A 20,240-nucleotide genomic window follows, 5' to 3' on the forward strand; every position below is an offset into this window, starting at 1 on the left:
TATATTTTGGATTAACTACAATCACGAATTAGATAATTTAACAGTAAATAATTTTTCAATAAATAGGATTGTATAATATATGAATCTGTAATAAGAATAAGAATATATTTGAATTTAAATAAACTAAAAGTAAAAGTTTGTTGGGTATTGAAACGTAATATTATGGATTGGGTATTGAAAACTTTTAAAAGAGTTGCTTGCTTATTATTATAATATAACAAACAATATCTTTTAAAAAATATTTTGAGTTTTCAAAATTTAAATAAACAATCGGCTAAGTTCAAAATTGTGAAACTTGTAGTAGAACAATAACCGATTATTTATACAAAATTAGAATTTAAAATAAATTATAGATGAAATTTGTATATTCTGTATAACTGTACATTTGTTAATTCTAAATTGAATAGTTTAAATGTTAAGAAATATAAAAAATATGAAATAGACAATTGAAATGCATAAAAAAATATATTGCAACATGTGTTAAGTAGATAATCTGCTCGATAGGTAAAATTAATTATGTTGCCAAAATATATATTAATTATTATAGCCATGAAGAAAGTTCCCCGAGGAATTTTATCAGTTTTGTTTGAAAGGTAAGCACCAGTAACTTTTCAATATTGTAAAATCAGTCTTCAGAAAATAAATTCAGATATACAGTTGATAAATAGAAAATAATTACAAATTGTCAAGAGAATTGATACATAAGATGGTAAGAAATTACATAATGTTGTTGTTCTTGGCTTTTTGCCACTATCATCTAAACAACATGCATGAAACCTTTGTCTAGACCCTTTTAAAGTTTCTTCATGTTTATAAAGATTTGTTAAATTAAATATTGAGAAAACCCAAATACGTTGGCAAATTAAAATAGCAAGGAAGCTCATAATTATTATAGATATTATAGAAATGTTTAGCCTATGTCTCCGAAGCCTTTATTCCACATTGGGGTGGTACTGCCGTACTGGACTATTCTTTTTCGCATCCCTCACTTTCTGAAGCTTTAACAGCATGGCAAAGCAATTAACATAATGATTAGATTCATTGATTTTCGATTTTTGGTAACACAACATATATATAAACACTAAAACTGACGTTTTTTCTTTCCAAAATGCATATCGGTTCTTTTTTGTAACGTTAAGCGGATTGATGCACTGTACAAACCAAAATATTGTAACACCGTCTCCATCTCATGTGTAATCACACTCGCCATAGAAATTTAAAGAACCTCCACCACATACAGAGTCGCCCTTAGCCTTTGGTTAATCAATCTGAGGTGAAAAATAGTCTAATGCTTGTTCATCCTCTAAAACATGACAGTGAAACAAATTACAATCAACAAAAGGTACACCTAAACCCAACAACAAAGAGAAAGTGTTAGCAACGAAGAACTCACTCAGACTTGTGCTTCTCTCTTGCGATTATGTGCGAGACCCCGATATAAAATATAGCCGTAAGATTTGAATACCCAATCGGATGGAGAATCAAACGCCAATATCATCTGGGCCTTAGGTTTATTTCTGCGTCTACCAAGTGTTGAGGCTTTTGAGTTTGTTCACACTGTCTTCAAGCATAACTAAAGAGATTGAAATCGTCCTTTCACCGGGAAACATCAGATGCGGCTTCCGCCTAAGCAAACCAACGGCGGAGAAGTCGCCGATGGATCAACTAAGGCTAAGGAGCTTCCACGGGGACGGAGACTTCACCGGAAGAATTGTGTCAAACTGTATAATATGTTATTATAGAGTAAATATTATAATGGTGTTATTTAGCTATATGGGATTATAAAAAAAATCTATAAATAAAAAAACTACAAAATACAAATATAAATAAAAAATTTTATTAATAAAAATCAGTTTACAAATATCAAACTAAACCAAAATAATATGTTTACACTAAACCAAATTAAAAAAAAGAAATCTAACTCAATCTAAACCAGAAACTAATCTAAACAGAATTTTCAAGGCCACCTCTTCTCACGGAGCTTCTCTGCCACCTCAATCAGTTTCTTAAGTTCTCGCAGGGCATAATACCTCTTGCAGACTTTGTATCCCCACACTTGTAAAGCTGCTAATTTTCACTTGAAAAGTTACAAAGCAAACGAATTATAAACAATCCAGGTCAATGAAGCCAATTATCAACTCAACAATAAGAAGCAGGAAACAGATTTTCATTGAAATCTTCTTTTTCACACAAACACAATACCTGAAGTTTGTTAAAGGTTAAAAGCATGGTGATCTCCTTTAAAAGATCTTGGAGAACACTTTCAACTCCTTAACAGGTATTCCAACTGCCTTGGCATTATCTTCCTATGAAAAACAAAAACAAAAATGAATTTATTATGGACTCAAGTGACAAATAGAAACACAAAGTGCTTCAAGGTATTTCGTCAAGCTTACTGCGGTAATATTGAGTGTCAAAGTCATGAACGGTCAAGCATCCTGATCATGTGACAGATAGAATACTCCCTGGAAACAAATACATTTACCTTAAAAATGGTAACAAAGAAAATCAATGATGTAACAAAGAATGCAAGGACTTGACACAAAACGAAAAGTATTTGATTGAGAAAATGAGAGGTAACCTGGTTGTCAAATTCAAGCCATGCAACGCCTCCTCTGGAAGTGAATTAATTTACAAAATCATTCAGTTACAAATTCTACACTAATCAAAAGTGTAAAATATTAGAAGCAAAAAAAAAGAAACTTCAAGGAGGAATGTATGTCGTGTAAGATCTCTCTAATTCTGAAATAGATACAAATTCTTATCTATCAATCAGACAAAACACACAACCAAACACTGAGAGAAACTAAAATTACATTTTCTTCATTGACTTTACCTTAGTATACTTGTAGCAACGGCGAGGGTTCAAAGGTATGTAATTGCAGGTCTTTTTCGAGTCTTTCTATTAAGTCCAAGTCCAAAGTCCCAAGCAACATTATTTTCTAATCCACTCTGCTTCAAAATTCTTTGTTCTGTCACCCCACAGCCCGAAACTTCTCACCAGTCTTCCTGAATCAGTAACCAGATAAAGCTTGTTAGCTTGCTAAGATTGGTAGTCAAACACACAACTCCAGTATATGTATGAGACCGCACAAAAACAAAAGTAAGTCTTGATAACGCAGAGCAAGTATGCTTTGCGAAATATGCAAGATGGGGAAAGACTACCTTAAAAATATATCTCAAGCTCGAAAGCTCAGTAAATGGAAAATATGTATGAACCCATCTCATCTCCACAGCACCTGGCAGCCAAAGCAAGCTTAAATCAAAGAGTAACAGATTCAAAAAAATTGTTCTCTGTTAAATCATTTCATCTAGGTATCTACTATCTAGATCTTCATTCTACAGTCGATGCTATAAAGCATAGCAGCAACAACTTTCTTAGCCTTCATCTGAATGAAGAATAAAGCATCCAACATCCAAGCAAGTTGAACAACAAAATATATCAAACATGAGTAGATGAAGTTTATATATTGAACTTACACTGGCTTACCTGAGTAGCGGCATTTCTTTTGCGTCCACGACCTCCTTTCTTCTCGGGCTCAGCTTTTTGGGTCTCACCTTCTGTCCCATTCTATCAAAGCACACTAACTCCATTAAGAAAATTCACGTTCTTTAAACAACCAAATATAAATAGCAAAAAAGAGATTACTTTTGTGATATCCTCCATTTTCTCAAGAAGAAATTCAGAGTAGAGTTGGGTCTGAGTGAAGAGCTCATCCAGTTTAGTAAACTGGGTATCATTCAGATCATGAGCTTAACCGGATGCAGCATATTTGAAGAAAACGCCAGAACTCTTAACAATCTAGAATACGTGAAACCTGGAATAAACCTCTTCACTGAGAACGGAAGTGTAATTTAAAATTAATAATATAATATTTTATATTAAAACGTTTTACAGAAACATCTTTCTCTGTTTTCCCATCGCTGGCCGTCACAGAAGCCCTAAGAATCGTAAATGAAAAAACAAAAAATATATCAAAAGAGATACCGATTCTTTCAAAGCAGGAACCTAGACCCCCCCTCCCCTGGTTCTAAGGATCCATCCCACAACTGGATTAGCCAAAATCGAAGCTCTGACTCGGCAGGTCCTGGTGAGACGTCGTTGAAATGGAAGGCGACAGAACATTTGCCGGCAGAAAGCTGAGATTTAAATCAGTGAAAAATGATCATATAAACAGGGTTTGGGTTTGTACAAAGAAAAGAGGATCAGTATATAAAGAAGGAGGAACAGAGGGAGCTGAAACAAAATCATCAAGACGAAATTGATTGATCAAAGTAAAGGATGGGATTGATTGTGTAGAGGGGGATCGGTTTCTACGGGATCGGAGGGAAGAAGACGAAGTGGTAGCGAAGATGACGATGGCTTCTAAACAAACTAAGCACAACGGAAAGCAAGCCTGTCTAAACAAAAGCCCAACCCAAAGCCATTACTAAATGACGTGGAAGAATGCTTCATCTCTATTGGTCGAATTTCCTGTCTGAGGTGGATACAGTAAGAGGTCTTCATTAGTTGCTTTTAGTATAGTTTTGATTATGATTGTAGTTTACAAGTGTGTATGCACCACCCTCAGCGTTTACATCACGGGACGTAGTCTTTTGGTATGACTGGTTTTCCCTTACCACCCGCAAACGCAGCTTTTGCGTTTGGTAGCGGTTATTTACGTTTTGCAACAATCAATCAAATCGCTCTAAACCGCTTCAAACTGCTTTAAACTGTTTCAAACCGCTCTAAATCTCATAAATTCAAAAGATGATTTCAGCTAGCATTTGCGGTTGCGGGCGGTTGTAGGAGGTTAATTTTAAAAAAAAAATAATATAAATAAGAAAATAAAAATATTCAATAAAAAATTTAAATTGGAATTATAAAAATACTAAAATATATCTATTATATTTTAGTTAATATTATAAAATTTTAAAATAAAAATGTTTTCTATAATTTTTAAAAAATTTAAACTATAATTTTCTAAATATAATTTTTATATGTATTATAATATTCTGATTTTTGATATTTTTATAATTATATAAAATGTAAATATTGTTAATTTATTATTTAACTGCTGCTACATTTGGTAATTAACCAGTCATAAGTATCCCGCAAATGCACAAATTTCTAACCGCAAAACCAGTCGTACAAATCTTTTAAAACCGCTAGAAACCGCAACCACCCGCATCCGTAAACTCCTGCAACCGCAACTGCATCCGTAAACTCCTGCAACCGCAACCGCAGTCGCTGTGTTTGAACCAGTTAGACCCTTAATCAAACACCGAAAATTAAAGAGTTAATAAATATTGGAATTTTAGTTAGAAAGAAATGGCGAGAATGATAGTAGTATTACTATTACGGCTATATTCCTCCTTCTCATCACTGTCTCCCCGAAATGGTACACAAGGGAGATACATTGTACATCATTGTACAATGTCCGAAAAGTTACTAATGAAGTTATGATTATTGACACTATTTTATCATCAAGATAAATCGTTGTTTGAATGCAATTTTTTTTGAATTACCAAGAAGTTATGGGCCTAAATCATAATTCATCTGTATTCAAATCACAACCGATAATATTAGTCGTTTGGAGTGCATTCAGATCTTATGCTATAGATTTCATCTATAATATTTTAAATATAACTAAATTGGCAAAAAAGACAAGTTTAAATAGAGTAGGACAAAAAAAATTCAACTATTTATATTAAAATTTAGTGATTTCTTTAAACATTCTTTAATAAAATAAATTAGAGCTTGATATATCTATGCACTAGCACGAATGTTTATTTTAATAAAATAGATATCTAAATTTTTCGCAACACAAAAATATAAAGGTTTCACAAACATGCATTCATATGATTGTTTGTTCGATTTGTAATATATAATATTTGCTATAGATGGAAGATTTTTAATTGTGTGTAATTTGTTGATTTCTCATAGATGGATACAAAACCAATTAAAATAAAATAATATATAGCATATTTGTCAATTAATATATTTTTTTAAACTATAGTAAGCATTTTTGATATATTTAGTTATAAACTAAAATACCAATTATTATGTTTATGCATATGAATAAATCTATATTTTCAAATTACATGTATTTTTGTTTTAATAAGATAGATAGAAATGTGTCTAAGTTTTTTGTATGCAAAATAAATTCCACTTCCATGTTTATTTTTGAGAGAATATTAAATTGAAATTTATTTGTCATATCTTATAATTTAAATATATGTGAATTATTAATCATCACATTATTTAATATATATTAAAAATAACTTTATATGTTTTAATAAAAACATCTTTCTTTTTTTGTTCACCTTTTAATAAAAACATCTATAGTTGATATTTTGTATGTGAAATGAAATAATAACATACATGAATATATAACATTCAAATAAACTTGTTTAGTTTTATTGTAAAATTTGATTACATAATAATCGTAAGTTATGTATGTTTGGTTAGAAAAGAATCTAACAAAAGAAATTATTTGTGGTTAATTAACTAAGTTTGGATAGAGAAGAATCTAACGAAATAAATAATTTGTCGTTAATTAATTAATTGTTATTAATTAATCGTTACTAATTCAGTGGTACAAATTGTAATTATTGGGATGATAGAAATGTCATTTCTAAAAGGTACTTAAATTCTAACAGTATAGATGTGAGAAACTATCATCGTTAGCATTGATATATTTGAAAATATTTTTGTTAACGACAATATGTTAATTTTTTAAAAAATATTGTAATTTTTTAAAAATATTAAAAAAATATTTGGAATATTTGAATTTCTTCTTTTGTGGATTTTCTGAATTTTATTTAAATTATTTAATTTTCTTATTTTATTTAATTTCTGTATTTTAATTTTCTGGTTTTTTTTTAATTTTATGATTTTTTATTTAATTTTTCAAAATCTTATTTAATTTTTATTTATTTTATTAATTAAATATCTTTTTTTTAATAAAGATAGATACATCATCATTTTTACCTATACAATTAGTAATTTTTTACTTGCTGAAAAAATAAGTTAGATTAGAGGTTTTTTTTCTGATACAAATAAAAATGCTAATCTAAAAACTTCAAAAGTTAAAGTGTCAGTAAGTACCATTTTCTTGGTTCTTATGCTATTTTTCCTTACATATGTTCTCAATGAATAAAAAAAATTTGGTTAAAGAATATTCCGATTAAATAATAATCGTAAGTTTAGTATGTTTAATAAATTTTAAATTTGGGCAGAGAATAATCAAACAAAATAAATTATTTATGGTTAATTAATTAATAATTATTTAATTCAATAGCCCAAGTTGTAATTATTAAAATGAAATAAAATGATTTTGAAAGATACTTTAGTTTTAGCAGTGTAGATTAAAATCTAAGAAAAATATTTACCATAATCAACCAAATCTAAAATGAATTTTTTTTTCAATTGAGAGTAGTGACATATCAAAAAAGGGAATCAAGAGGAAGAAGAGGGGAAACAAGAAAACAGTGTTAAGAAACAAGTATAAGTCAATAAAGCTTGACTGAGAGATTAATAGATTGATGCATATCCACTTGTTTTTATCCCTTCAATCATTCTCTCTTTACTCCCAAAGGCCATTATACTCGTAAAGCTCCAACCTTTAGATCTCCTCTCACTCGAACTCTCCGCTTCAAATTTCCCCCAGATTCGTGGAGAATTCGAATTGCCCTTAGCGTAATTCACATGGGTTCCGCTTAAAAATCCAATCTTTTTAGGTAATTGAAGAGCACGACATGGATCAGAACTCTCACGACCGTCCGACGGCGGAGGCAGGGCTGCAACTCAATTCTACGGAAAACCCATCACCGGGAAGATCGGTTCCTTTCGCCGGAGGTGCAACCTCTAGCTCCACGAGCACTAGCTCGGGCACTGCTCTCGCCGTGGTTAAACCCGCCGCGAAGAAGCCGTCTAAAGATCGCCACACGAAAGTCGACGGCCGCGGCCGGAGAATCCGCATGCCGGCGTTGTGCGCCGCTAGAGTTTTCCAGTTGACGAGGGAGTTGGGACATAAGTCAGACGGAGAGACGATCGAGTGGCTGCTCCAGCAAGCCGAGCCTGTTATCATCGCGTCCACGGGAACGGGAACGATTCCGGCGAATTTCTCGACTTTAAACGCTACTTTACGCGGCGGCGGCGGTTCGACCATCTTCGCTCAGTCGTCGAAGTCTTCTCCTTTTCACAGCACCGGGATGTCTCTGTATGAAGATAATAACGGTACTAACGGATCATCGTCCTCCGCCTCGAAGTTGTTAAGCGCAGCAACAGCCGCTCAGAACGCCGCCGTTTTCGGGTTTCACCATCAGGGTTACCCGCCGATAATGTCGGCGGAGAGGAATCAGCCGACTTTGGGAAAGCCTTATAGAGAGGATTACTTCAAGGAGTCGGAACCTAGTGGAAGTTCGCAGAAACCGGGTCAGTTTCAGGAGCAAGAGATGGGTCCGGGTCCTGGTATGGGTCGTGGGACGGCGAATGTGGTGCCTCAACCTATGTGGGCGGTGGCTCCTGGGACCACGAATGGAGGAAGCGCGTTCTGGATGCTTCCTATGAGTGGCTCGGGTGGGCGGGAACAGATGCAGCAGCAGCCGGGTCATCAGATGTGGGCATTCAACCAGGGGAGTTATCCGGTTGGGACTGGTCGGGTTGTGACTGCACCGATGGGGTCAATGATGTTGGGAGGTCAGCAGCTAGGATTAGGAGTGGCTGAGGGAAACATGGCGGCCGCAATGCGTGGAAGTAGAGGCGGTGGCGGCGACGGTTTGGCCATGACGCTAGACCAACACCAGCATCAGCATCACCAGCAGCATCAAGAGCCAAATCAAAGTCAAGCTAGTGGTGATGACAAGAAGTGACCAAACGCACCTCTTAAACATTTTAGTGACCACACTGGCGGTTAGGAGGATGCTGCTGGCGATCAATGATTCCAATTGTAAAACATGTTTTGGCAGTTTAATGCTGCCATGCATGAGAGATTTGAATGACGAATATGATGAAACATATGTGGGTTTAAGCTCTTGAACAGATTTGTCACATCATTTGTGGTTTTTTTTTTGTGTGCTTTCTTGGTTTTAGTTTTTTCTTCTTCTTGTGATTGTGCTTTTGATTGATAGATATGTGAATATGTTGGATCTTTTTTTGGTTTTTGGGTGATCTTTCTATGGTTCATACACAGATCACACAAGGGTAGCTCGAACTGAACAACATTCAGACAGAAGCTCCCGAATCCAAATTAAAAATACATAATTGTCGGATTATCATTATTCCAGCGTCAAACAGCCAGCAAAGGATGAAGAAACAGAAAAGAAATGACAAATACTTGTAGCTAAGATCCATAAGAAGCAAGAAACATTCTCTCTTGCAGAAGCAAAAGATTAAGAACTTATACAAATTTATTGAAGAAGAGAGAGAGAGAGAGAGAGAGTCAATTCAACCAGAAGCGGTCTTCCTCTGCTGGAAGACAACAGCAAAGATGGGAACACCAACACCGATGCTGAAAGCGGTGAAGACAGCGAGAGACATCTTGAGACCTTGGAACTTCATGCGGTCTAAATTGTACATGTGCTTGGCGTGGAGGTAGTAAGGCTCGTCATGGCCATGTCCTCCGCTCATCTTCTTAGCTCCAGTTGAGTGGAAGCTTCTGCTCACTGTTGAAGAAAGAAAGTCCCAGCAAGTTTAAAAAAACGACAAGTCAGGCCCAAAACACGTAAAAGCAATGCGAATAGATCAAGTAGCTCGAGACCTGATTAAATCATCTTAAACAAAGGAAGCAGCCAGAGCAAGCGAAATTCAATTTTCCAAAATTCGACGTTTGATAAGGTAAAACATCAAAGCAATCGAAAATGAATCGCCCTGAAGCACTCAGAGGCTAATCAGAAACACCAATTTCCCAACAACGTATTCGATTTCTGGGCGAACAAAACGAAACCCTAGGCTACTAGAAAAAAGGGAAAAAGAACCAATCCAAGGAGATGGGATACTAACCAGATCTGGAGACTGAAGATTCGGATGAAGCTATGAGCCTTGAGACAGATCTGATGCCGGTGTTCAACGCCATGATCAGAGTTGATGGAGAAGCAGATAAAAGCTTAACGACGGCGAACTTGTTGGAGTGATTTTTTCAATGCTGAGACTGGAATAGAGCGTCGTCACACGTGCGAACGACATTTTATTTTGGGCCCGGCCCATTTATTCTCACAACGCCTTTCTTGACTAGTCTTACAGATGTGCATGCCTAGTGGCAGAGCAAACAAACGAAGCTGCAAGCTCTAGTGTCGTCGGAGTGGTTGACATCACCGCTCAGACTAAAAACTCAGTTCTCCGCCATTTTCCCGGCGTTGAAGAATTTTACGACGTCTCAGGCTTAGCTCAACGGTACATATCTCTCTCTTCTTCTTTATTACAAAACTAGTAACTAATCTCACTAATGTGTTTTCTTACATCAAGAGGTGGCAAATACATTGTTAAAGGCATGTGATGTTTATATGTTACTTGTGGATTCTAAGAGCTTACGAAGACCGACGCAGCTGCTAGAAAGCTTTTACTCAAACGCTGGTTACATCGTGACTGAGTCTGATCCACCCTGGACCTCTACTAGGATAGGAAGAAAACGTCACAATCGCATTCCTTAGGCGTTTTAGGTTATTGTAGTTCTTGATGTATATTTGCTTAGCCATGATAAGGATAATACATAACTTGCACCGATCAATAGTGTCAGAGACCGTAACTGAAAACTGAAGTTTCAGACCATCAAAAATTTCAAGAAACAACATCTAATATAAGTATCCAGACATCAAGCTTCTCTACACAAAAGGGTTATAACTAACCAAACAAACCAACCATTGTTTCTACATCTAAGAGGGAAACAAAACCCGACCATACATACCTATTGACATTCGGACGATTCTCCTTAAGAGCAAAGAAAAAAACAGCGTCTGTGGACAGTCTATCTATGCAGACGGTCTGGTTAAGAGCGACATGGCCTTTCTGAAATCAAGAGACTCGAGTTCTAATCCCGGGACATGCTTCCCTTCTGGTCCCATCCAGAGACCTCCTTTTTGTGGAGGCATCAGCAACGGCGACTGACTGTTGCCCTTCTCTTGTGATGTCTCTTGCTTCTTCTTCACAAACTCAAAGAACTCAGCAACCTGGCGTGCATACCTTCACCAATACCAATCAAGAATCCATCAGTAAGATTAAGGAATCTATTATGGTGACATTAATAGTAGTGAGAACTTACTGTCTCTTTGCTTCAATATCTCTGCTGAAGTCAATATTTGGTTCACAGTCCAAAACCAAAGCAGGGACCTGTTAAAAACCAAAGGAACCAGTCTTAATCAAAATCTATCTTCACACGTTTAGCACAAAAGAATGCAATAACGTTACCCTCTGGATGCTAGAATGCATATGGTTTCCTTCCAAGTAAAACACACGGTCTTTTATATCCGGATGCAGAGAGTTGTTATCCATCTGTAAAGACGGTTTACTAACAGAGAGTACCCCATGGTTCCCACTCTCAAACGGTAAGAGCCAGCTCTCATGCTTCTCGTGCAGATCCTGGAGGTACTTCAGCGAGACTCCACCTTCTTCCGCTCGTTTCCTCAGCATCATCCGCTTGTGGCAAGTGTCTGGACTCGCCCTCAAGTATATAAACCCATCAGGAACAAGCCCAGGCAAAGCAGAGACCACAGGATCAAACCAAGAGTCGTAGATGCTTATCTCCATCTCGTTCATCCACTTCGCCTCATGAACAGCTCGCACAAACACCATTCTGTCACTGAAGACGCTCCTCTCCATCAGCCTAAGAGGCTTAACCCCAGAAGCAGACTCTTTCTCCTGCATCAGGCGCGTGACGAACACGTAGTTCTGGAAAGTGTAAGCGTACCTCTGCGGCTCTGAGTAGAAAGCGTCCAGTATATTGAAGTGGTCAGGTCCAACGTCTTGCCACTTATCAACCGGCTCGGGAACTATCTCAACAAGGTCACGCAGCTCGATGGTCTCGTTCGCTATCCTCTGGAGGAAAGTTGATTTGCCTACGCTAATGTTCCCTTCAACACAGAACGTCAAACGCTTCTTGGGGTTCGTATTAGGGTCCTTGAGCTCTGAGTCTACGCTTTCTTTGATGAACGTTGTGATGCTCTCGGCGTGGTTCCTGTGAATAATCCCAACAGAGCTACGAAGGTAGTCAACCATCTTGTCGCTTGCCTTCCAGAACTGAAATTAAAAACTAAAGTCAGCAACTTTTTAATTATAATGAAGTAGAAGTTTCCAAAGACCTTATCTTTGTAGAGCTTCTTGAGCTCTGCGACATCTCCGATACCGTTATCAACAAGCTTCCTCTGGTTTCTCAGACCCACGCCAGGAATCTTGAGTAAATCTGGATTGCCGTCACAGCTTCCGTTAGAGCTCCGTCTATTTCGACGGCTCATCCTTACTGGCTTTTCATCTTCTTCTTCGTCAGAGTCGTCTCCAGCACTCTTAACCACCGCAGCGGAAGCATTAACAGAGCTCAAACCGCCGTTAGAATCGGAGTGGAACAACCGACTTTGACCAGCCCAAGCTCGACTCCTACTACTGATCCTACCGTCGATTGAGCACCGGTAAGAGGTTGAGAACCGTAAAGACGACGCCTTTGCCGCTCTGCGGACACGGGCTTTCTGCAAAATCCCGGAGAAAACGGCACCGTTTGTAGAAACAGAGCATGTCGTTGTCGGCATAGTGGAGGTAGAGAAAGGGATGAGGGTGGAACAGAGAGATGGGTTTTTGAAGGAGGTCTTAAACCTTCGAGAGAGGAGACTAGGTATGGCGATGGGTTTTGTAGAGATAAGACTGCCGGCGAAGGAGGTAACCGGAGCAGAGAGAACAGGGGTTGAGCAGGTTGTAGTCTTGTACAGAATCTTCTGCATCGTTTCGTTACCCGAGCATTTCACACCCGTAGCTGCTTTCACTTGTAGTTGAAACTATGGTAACGAAAGAAAGCGGATAGGGTGAATCGAGAAACCCTAGTTTCAGAGAAAAGAGAGAGAGAGAGAGAGAGCTTTCGTGTGGGTTTTGACAGAGGACAGGAAGCAGGAAGAAGGGAGAGATAGAATCGTTTAGGGTTCGGTTAAGTTTGGTTAATTCTGTTTAATAATTCTACCGGACCGGAGTAAATTCGGTTTCATAAAATTTTAACTGAATTCAACCGGAGTTAATTCGGTTTTTCAAAGAGTTAACTGAGTTAACCGGAGTGATTCGGCTCTGTTTGGGTTCGCTTCGGTTTAATTAAGTTGCGCTATAAATACACATGTTTTGCTCATAGGCCTCGCTACTTCATCTTCTAAAGTTTGCGGCGTGTGATGCAGACGAACCCTGATTCTCGCGTAGAAAATCAAAGCGAGATGCCGGAAGAAGCAGCTAACGTCGACGCCAAGCCATCGAAACCCAAGGACATACGTCACTACCTCTGCCAATATTGCGGAATCAGCAGATCGAAGAAGTATCTCATCACTTCACACATCAATTCTCATCATAAGGTTTCCATCGCCCTCCTCCCTCTCTCTCTCTCTCTCTCTCTCTAAGACTTTAGTGTGTAGAATTCATGAGTTGACGCGTTTTGGGCACTTCTCCGTGTTTATTTTAGGTGGAAGTTGAAATGGAAAGAGATGAAGAAGCTTGGGAGGCTGATGAAGAAGATGTCTCTGGTAAACACACTTGCCAGGCGTGTGGTGCTGAGTTCAAGAAACCTGCTCACTTGAAGCAGCATATGCAGAGCCACTCGCTCGAGGTATGCATCCTCGTGGTAGCTTCTTTATATAATTGAATCCTCGTGGAGACAGAGAAGCTCGTGGGCTTCCTTAGTTCTGAAACTTGATCTTATTGTGCGCTAAAAGTTTACACCTTTGCAGGAAATGAATGTCCTTTTTTTGTTTGATAACAAAAGGTCTTACTTATGTTATATTGCGTGAGGCATTGGATCCCAAAAGAGCGAACTCCAAAATGCGAGGCTACATGTTATGGACTAGTATCAGGCTGGGAGACCTCCTGAGAAGCTCCTGCTAGTTTGCCTCCGTCACGCTAAAGGTTTGAAATTTGATGTTCAGCAGCTTGTTTCTTACTTCTCAATGCTTCTGGAGTTTGTTGTCTTTGGTTTCTGATTGTTTTTGTGTTCTTGCTGTGCAGAGACCTTTTGCGTGCTATGTGGATGATTGTACTTCTAGTTATAGGAGGAAGGATCATCTCAATAGGCATCTTCTTACCCATAAAGGGAAGCTATTCAAGTGCCCAGTGGGGAATTGCAAGAGTGAGTTCTCAGTACATGGCAACATCGGGAGGCATGTTAAGAAGTTTCATAGGAAGGACGATACTGCTAATGGTGATAGTAACAAGGAAATTACTGGTAATGGAGATCCTCATCCCTCGGAATGTTCAACTGGCCAAAAGAAGCTTGTCTGCAAAGAGAAAGGGTGTGGAAAGGCCTTTAAGTATCCGTCACAGTTACAGAAGCATCAGGATTCTCATGGTAAGTGCCCCATTCTACTCTCATGGAGGCATTACTTCTGCTATTGCCAGTTTTCAAGTCTCTAAATGTTGCTTTTGGATTTTACATTTGCAGTGAAATTGGACTCGGTGGAGGCTTTTTGTTCAGAGCCTGGGTGTATGAAGTACCTCACAAACGAGGAATGTCTCAAGGCACACATACGATCCTCCCATCAGCACATCAACTGCGAGATATGCGGCTCTAAGCATTTGAAAAAGAACATCAAGAGACACCTACGGACCCATGAAGAAGACTCATCATCACCAGGAGAGTTCAAGTGTGAAGTTGAGGGGTGCTCTTCAACATTCTCAAAGGTAAAGAAACACTAACTTAACTCAAATCAAGTACTGTTTTCAAGTCCTAGATTATTAACCATCCTCGTTATTTTAAAGGCTTCTAATCTTCAGAAGCACTTGAAAGCAGTGCACGAGGATATCAGACCCTTTGTATGTGGCTTTTCAGGCTGTGCCAAGAGATTTGCTTACAAACATGTCAGAAACAACCACGAGAAATCCGGGAGCCACATATACACCTGCGTAAGTTCAGTCCCCAACTTGTTTTCGTTACAAACTCGAAAGAGACTAGAATCTCACATGGAAGTTGATTGATGGTTTCAGGGTGATTTTGTTGAAGCTGATGAAGATTTCACATCAAGACCAAGAGGTGGAGTCAAGAGAAAGCATGTTACAGCTGAAGTGCTGATAAGGAAGAGGGTCATGCCTCCTCAGTTTGATTCACAAGAACACGAGACTTGCTAGTTTAGGCAGATATGGTTTTAACTCTGTGTAAAGTCTGTGTTTTATTTGTCTGTACTCTGTAGGAGAACATATAGAGCAATCTATATATAATAGCAAATCCAATTTTGAAGCTAGACGATGTAATCATTTTTTTATAGGAAAATAAAATTTAAATCTAACGGTTAAGTTTATCAATACTTTGTAATCTAACGGACATGATCATCTCTCATTTATAAGATCCGATTTCATCGATCTCGTTCACCAAAAGGCGTTTCAGTCAACTGCTCTCTGAACAATGCACACCTTATACATCCGCCTCTTCTCAAAGGACACCTCATTTGCCTCCTTTCGGATTCAACGCGTCTCTAAAATCCGTCTATACATTGAACTTTCAGATTTCTTATCCCTTTACATATTCCATCATCAATCTATCTCTTTATATTTTCCATCATCCTCGTCCAGTTTTAGATGTAAGAATTCCTCTCAGACAGTTCATCACCATCGTCGTACATGTATGTATCTGTCTTTGGGATTTTGTACTTCGTTTATTATATGGAAATAAATCAATCCATAGTTTGTTGTTTTATTTAAAGGGACAGACTTTTGAAAAGAAATTAATTCTTTGGTACTGCGTGGGAGGAGATGGAGTGAATCACGTACTCTTTTTGGCCAAAGAACAATCTATGTTCCCAAGTTTTTTTACTGCAGTTAATTGAAATGTATTTTTACTCAATTTTCGTTGAGCGTTTCTGTATTTCTGTTGATTACCGTTTGATGTTTTCCAGCAGAATTGATCTGAGAGTCGCTTATGTATCATTTTTAAGTTTTTTCAAAAAAAAATGATCCAGATTGTTGAGTTATGATTAAAGGAGTTTGAAGAGGAAAAGAAACAATTATTAACGAGTATGGTCCAGCACAGCCTTAATAACATCCATAAGTGCATCACTCACGCGTGTGCCTTGAAGTGGGAAAGTTTGGAGTTGGAAAAGAAGTAGAGGGACTCCAACGTTACGTCTCTATGGGAACCCGATCTTTATGATATTACAAATCATTAATTTATAAATACAAGTATAATCTCTTCGTAATAGAAGCTACATATTAATGTAAATTATATGCTTTTGAGTTTTGAGTGATTTAAAGAATTTATATAGTTGTGTTGTTCTTTGTCCCTCAAAAAGAAAGACCGTAAAAACAGATGAAGTAAGAAATCAACAATGAGTTCATCAAAAGTTATATTTTTAGTTTCATCAAATTCTTGTAACATGTGAAAGAAAAGCTTTCACAGAGAAGTAGAGAGAAGGACGATAAACGTCACGGGTACGCCAACTTGGAGCCGTATCGCATACCGGGTTCGGCAGGGGACGGGTACGGCACGGGTACGGCTGGGAAACGTCCCCGGCGCGTCTCGTGTAAGGCAGGGAAGGCAACACTTGACGGGGACGGATCGGGGTGAGAACAGAGACGTTTCGAGAATGAATATACCGTATTCCACGTTTCGGTGCTGCTTAGCCGGCTAGGAATATTAGAAAGGAAAATAAAATTTATGGTTTTAATTAATTACCTTTTAATATTTTTTGCCTCTTCGCCTTTATATTCATTATTTTCTCTATGCTAAGTTACTTAAGGGGAAATAACATATTGAGACTTTGTGTCATCTTCCTGTTTTTTTTTGTCCAGACCATAAACAACACATATGCCTCTTCTCTGTTTTCTTCAGTGAAGTTTTGTTTTGTTGTTTCCCTTTGCATTTTACTTAGATGTATGTGTACTGGTGTTAATATAATCGATTGTTTGATTTTTTATTTTCTTATTGGTCGTATAACTACTAGGTTATTAGTTTATTCTGTTGTTTTCTAGCTGTTTTTAAAACTGTTAATTCTTATGTGAGAGGTCTTAAAAATTTGAGTTTTAGGTATTTTTACATTATATATAAACATATATATATATATATTATTTTAACATTTTGACTTATGGATATTTTTATATTTTTTTTATAATATGGTCGCCGTTTCTATATCGTACCCGTATCTACAAATTTTAAGTTTGACGTTTTCCGTCCCCGCTCCCGTCCCAGTTTCCGGTCCCCGTCCCGGTCCCGGGGCAGCTTGTTCTGGTAAAGAGTAAATATAAGGTTTTACTTTACTGATGCACCAGTGTCTCCCTTTTAACACACGTAGTTAACATTGAAGGTTTCTTGAAACAATGAGGTTGGTGAAAGGTTGCAATGGATTATACCTAATGTGCATTAGTTTGTTGTGTTCACATTATTACAAGACAGGGCAATGTCAAAGATTAAGTTTTAAGGTTTGTAAGGTTTGGAAGTTGTAAGGTTTGTAATGTTACAATGCTAACATTTGTAAGGTTTGGAAGTTTAAAGACAGATAGATTCACTACCACTACTCGAGATGATAAAAAACCTTTGGAAAAATACATAAACATAAAAATATCAATTTATATCCTTTGTTCCTTAACTTTGAAAAGAAGGAAACTTGTATTGTATTATCTTACAAATGAATTACGTGTTATGCACTGTTTGATAATGATCGACATACTAGAAGGGTGATGTCATGCACACTAACCATTATCTATTTCATAGTTCATAACAATGTCATCCAACATGTTAAACCGTTCAGTTCTATAATCTTCAAATGTTAATCATTTATGTAAATGACCCTAACTTCTATAAGGATATACAATCTTGCAGTTAACAATAAAATACATAGTCTATATACAGATGCATGTGTTATAAATTGTATATATGTGAAAGAGATGAAGAGTGGAAAAATGCCATGAAAGTACCATCACTTTGGATACACCAGATCAATTGCTTATTTTATTTTTCAAATTAGTTCACTATAAAGTTACAATTTCATAGAAAGTATGGTGATTAATGATCATATTGGATTTTACAAAATACATAGAGTTCTAGGAAAATAAGCTTTTTAATTACAATCAACAGTAACAATCACCCTCATTATATGCAAAAATGCGGAATTCTCTCAGGTGCGTTTCCCAATGACCGGCAAACAACCCCCAAAGCATTAATTCTCCACTGCTCCTAACGCTCAACCTCCGCAAGAAAAGAAGAGCCCCACCGTAATCCCTCTCTCCGATGACCTAAAGTTGAAGATTTCAAATTTCCTCCAGTCATTCGATAGATCCAGGCATGGGTACCACGCTCCTGTGTTTACTCTTCCGAGGCAGCCCCTCCATTTCAAGCTACACAGGATTGAGAGGCAATTTTTCTTTGAGGTTGAAGTTTCTGAAGAGCATCAAAGCTTGGGTGGTTACCGCTTACTGAGGTTTTCAGTCGCTACATTCTTACCTCCCTTTGAAGATATCTTCGCTTCGTTTTGCTAAACTACTTACAGCTCAGCCAGAGCGTACCCCCAACATCGTAACCTCATACCTTACCTGTCTCTAAGAGTATGGCTCATAGATACTCAAGATCTGAGAAAGGAAAATGGACGGCAGATTCATCCAGAGCTGACCGCCGCCGGCCGATATGCATCCCGCACAACGATAACTCAGCGCTCATTGAAGAAAATAAACTCACACTCATAGGGCGAGTGACAAACCCGGCCATCCAGAAGACTCAATGGGTTGTAGACTGGCTCCTACAGTACTGGAAGGTTGAAGGGGAGCTTACTGGAAGAGAATTAGGTCCAGAACTCTTCCAAATCCGCTTCACCTCCGAGGAAGCTCTCCAAATAGTACTTAGGAAGGGACCTTACCACTGCAAAAGATGGATGATCCTCCTACAACGGTGGGAACCGGTGGTTTCATACTCCTTCCCCAGAATGATTGCCTTCTGGATAAGAATCCACGACCTGCCGCTTCACTTCTGAACACTTGAAGCTCTAACAACTATAGGAGAGGAACTAGGACCGATCCTAGACAAAGACGTGGACCACGCGAGAATTAAAGTCCTCATTGATGGACTAAAGAAGCTGGAAATGCGCCTTTCCCTTGAACTTCCATCAGGAGATGAGATTTATGTTACTCTAGAATATGAAAAACTAGAGAAACATTGCTTCATCTGCTACTCTCTCTATCATGAGAAGGAATCTTGCCCTCTTAATAGGGATAAAACTACCAAGCTGGATGTCTCACAAGGTATAAGCCAGCAAAACACTCTTAGAAAGCTTGAAGACCATCGACGGAGACATGACATAAGATCCATCTCTCCGAGCTCAAGAGATAGAGGACTGGAATACAGAGAGCATCAGACATCCAGCCAAATATCAATTCACTCTGCCTGCAAGAGCCTGAAAGAGGTAGACTACCCTCTAAGGAAAGCTCACGATCGAGCTTTTCCAGAGAGGAGGAGAGGAGAGGCTACAATGCTACGAGAAGGGAGAGGGAAAGAGAAAGAGAAAAGGATCACTCATCTCATCTCAAATATCCTACTTACCGAAAGCGTTCACCAGACAAGAGAGTACCTAGAGACCGCTCTCCACATCAAAGAATTATGGAGGAAACAAGGCCCCTCTCAGGGAGTCAGAAGTCTCATTACTCAAGAACACCTCCCCCTCGACCTCCTCGAGAGAGAATGACGTTACCGGCGGCTCCGGAAATAGGAGAAGTAAACAGTCGATCTAAAGAAAGAGTATCTGCCCTAGAAAGAATCGAGCCAATTTCTCAGTCTGCACCCAGGCCTTCTGCACTAGAGAGAATTGAAGTGGAAAACAACTTGTCGGCTGAAAGAGTTTCAGCACTAGAGAGAATTGAAGTGGTAAACAACTTGTCAGCTGACAGAGTTTCAGCACTGGAGAGAATTGAACCCCTACCTGTTGAACCTCCCCGGACTACAGGTCTTTCTACCTCGCTTCTCGCAAGGCTCTAGGATGTTGAGGTACAATATATGGAGATGGAAAATAACAGTCCAGTTTTTGGAGAAGGATCTTCTAGGAGAATCCAACATATAATAAGCCCGACTCAGCAAGTGGAATCGCAGAGAGCCCTAATGATCAAACGCCTAGGA

At 38.1% G+C, this 20,240-nt stretch overlaps 4 protein-coding genes and 1 long non-coding RNA gene across 10 annotated transcripts; 2 read left to right on the forward strand and 3 right to left on the reverse strand.

The window, feature by feature from the left end:
* Window positions 1-1,868: 1,868 nt before the first annotated feature.
* Window positions 1,869-4,385, reverse strand: LOC106322996. Of its 5 annotated transcripts, none has more exons than XR_001266608.1 (9): window positions 3,989-4,385; window positions 3,650-3,818; window positions 3,491-3,571; window positions 3,166-3,239; window positions 2,837-3,009; window positions 2,582-2,656; window positions 2,397-2,465; window positions 2,203-2,306; window positions 1,869-2,077 (listed from the first exon to the last, which is right to left on the reverse strand). It is a non-coding gene; the product is annotated as an uncharacterized LOC106322996 (long non-coding RNA). The 5 variants fall into 5 exon arrangements; XR_001266609.1 differs by having other exon boundaries at window positions 2,582-2,615; window positions 3,481-3,571; XR_001266607.1 differs by having other exon boundaries at window positions 2,203-2,302; window positions 2,582-2,615; window positions 3,989-4,384.
* Window positions 4,386-7,486: 3,101 nt separating this feature from the next.
* On the forward strand, window positions 7,487-9,145 carry LOC106326914 (transcription factor TCP22-like). The gene has a single exon (XM_013764874.1). The coding sequence runs from the start codon at window positions 7,741-7,743 to the stop codon at window positions 8,854-8,856; it is 1,116 nt and encodes a 371-aa protein (XP_013620328.1). The 5' UTR covers window positions 7,487-7,740; the 3' UTR covers window positions 8,857-9,145.
* A 32-nt stretch (window positions 9,146-9,177) lies between these two features.
* Window positions 9,178-10,195, reverse strand: LOC106326915. Its single transcript, XM_013764875.1, has 2 exons — window positions 9,986-10,195; window positions 9,178-9,648 (listed from the first exon to the last, which is right to left on the reverse strand). Exons 1-2 carry the CDS (start codon window positions 10,056-10,058, stop codon window positions 9,431-9,433), a joined length of 291 nt encoding a protein of 96 aa, XP_013620329.1. The 5' UTR covers window positions 10,059-10,195; the 3' UTR covers window positions 9,178-9,430.
* Window positions 10,196-10,730: 535 nt separating this feature from the next.
* On the reverse strand, window positions 10,731-13,077 carry LOC106326913. Its single transcript, XM_013764872.1, has 4 exons — window positions 12,277-13,077; window positions 11,387-12,214; window positions 11,241-11,308; window positions 10,731-11,161 (listed from the first exon to the last, which is right to left on the reverse strand). Exons 1-4 carry the CDS (start codon window positions 12,904-12,906, stop codon window positions 10,951-10,953), a joined length of 1,737 nt encoding a protein of 578 aa, XP_013620326.1. The 5' UTR covers window positions 12,907-13,077; the 3' UTR covers window positions 10,731-10,950.
* Window positions 13,078-13,316: 239 nt separating this feature from the next.
* LOC106322746 (transcription factor IIIA-like) lies at window positions 13,317-15,447 on the forward strand. Of its 2 annotated transcripts, none has more exons than XM_013760871.1 (6): window positions 13,317-13,515; window positions 13,623-13,766; window positions 14,162-14,501; window positions 14,595-14,833; window positions 14,912-15,055; window positions 15,137-15,447. In XM_013760871.1, the coding sequence occupies exons 1-6, from the start codon at window positions 13,339-13,341 to the stop codon at window positions 15,275-15,277; spliced, it is 1,185 nt and encodes a 394-aa protein (XP_013616325.1). In that variant the 5' UTR covers window positions 13,317-13,338; the 3' UTR covers window positions 15,278-15,447. The 2 variants fall into 2 exon arrangements, with proteins under 2 accessions (XP_013616325.1, XP_013616326.1); XM_013760872.1 differs by having other exon boundaries at window positions 14,982-15,055.
* Window positions 15,448-20,240: the final 4,793 nt, after the last annotated feature.

Source organism: Brassica oleracea, chromosome C2 (assembly GCF_000695525.1).
Source record: "Brassica oleracea var. oleracea cultivar TO1000 chromosome C2, BOL, whole genome shotgun sequence".
Taxonomy (NCBI): domain Eukaryota; kingdom Viridiplantae; phylum Streptophyta; class Magnoliopsida; order Brassicales; family Brassicaceae; genus Brassica; species Brassica oleracea.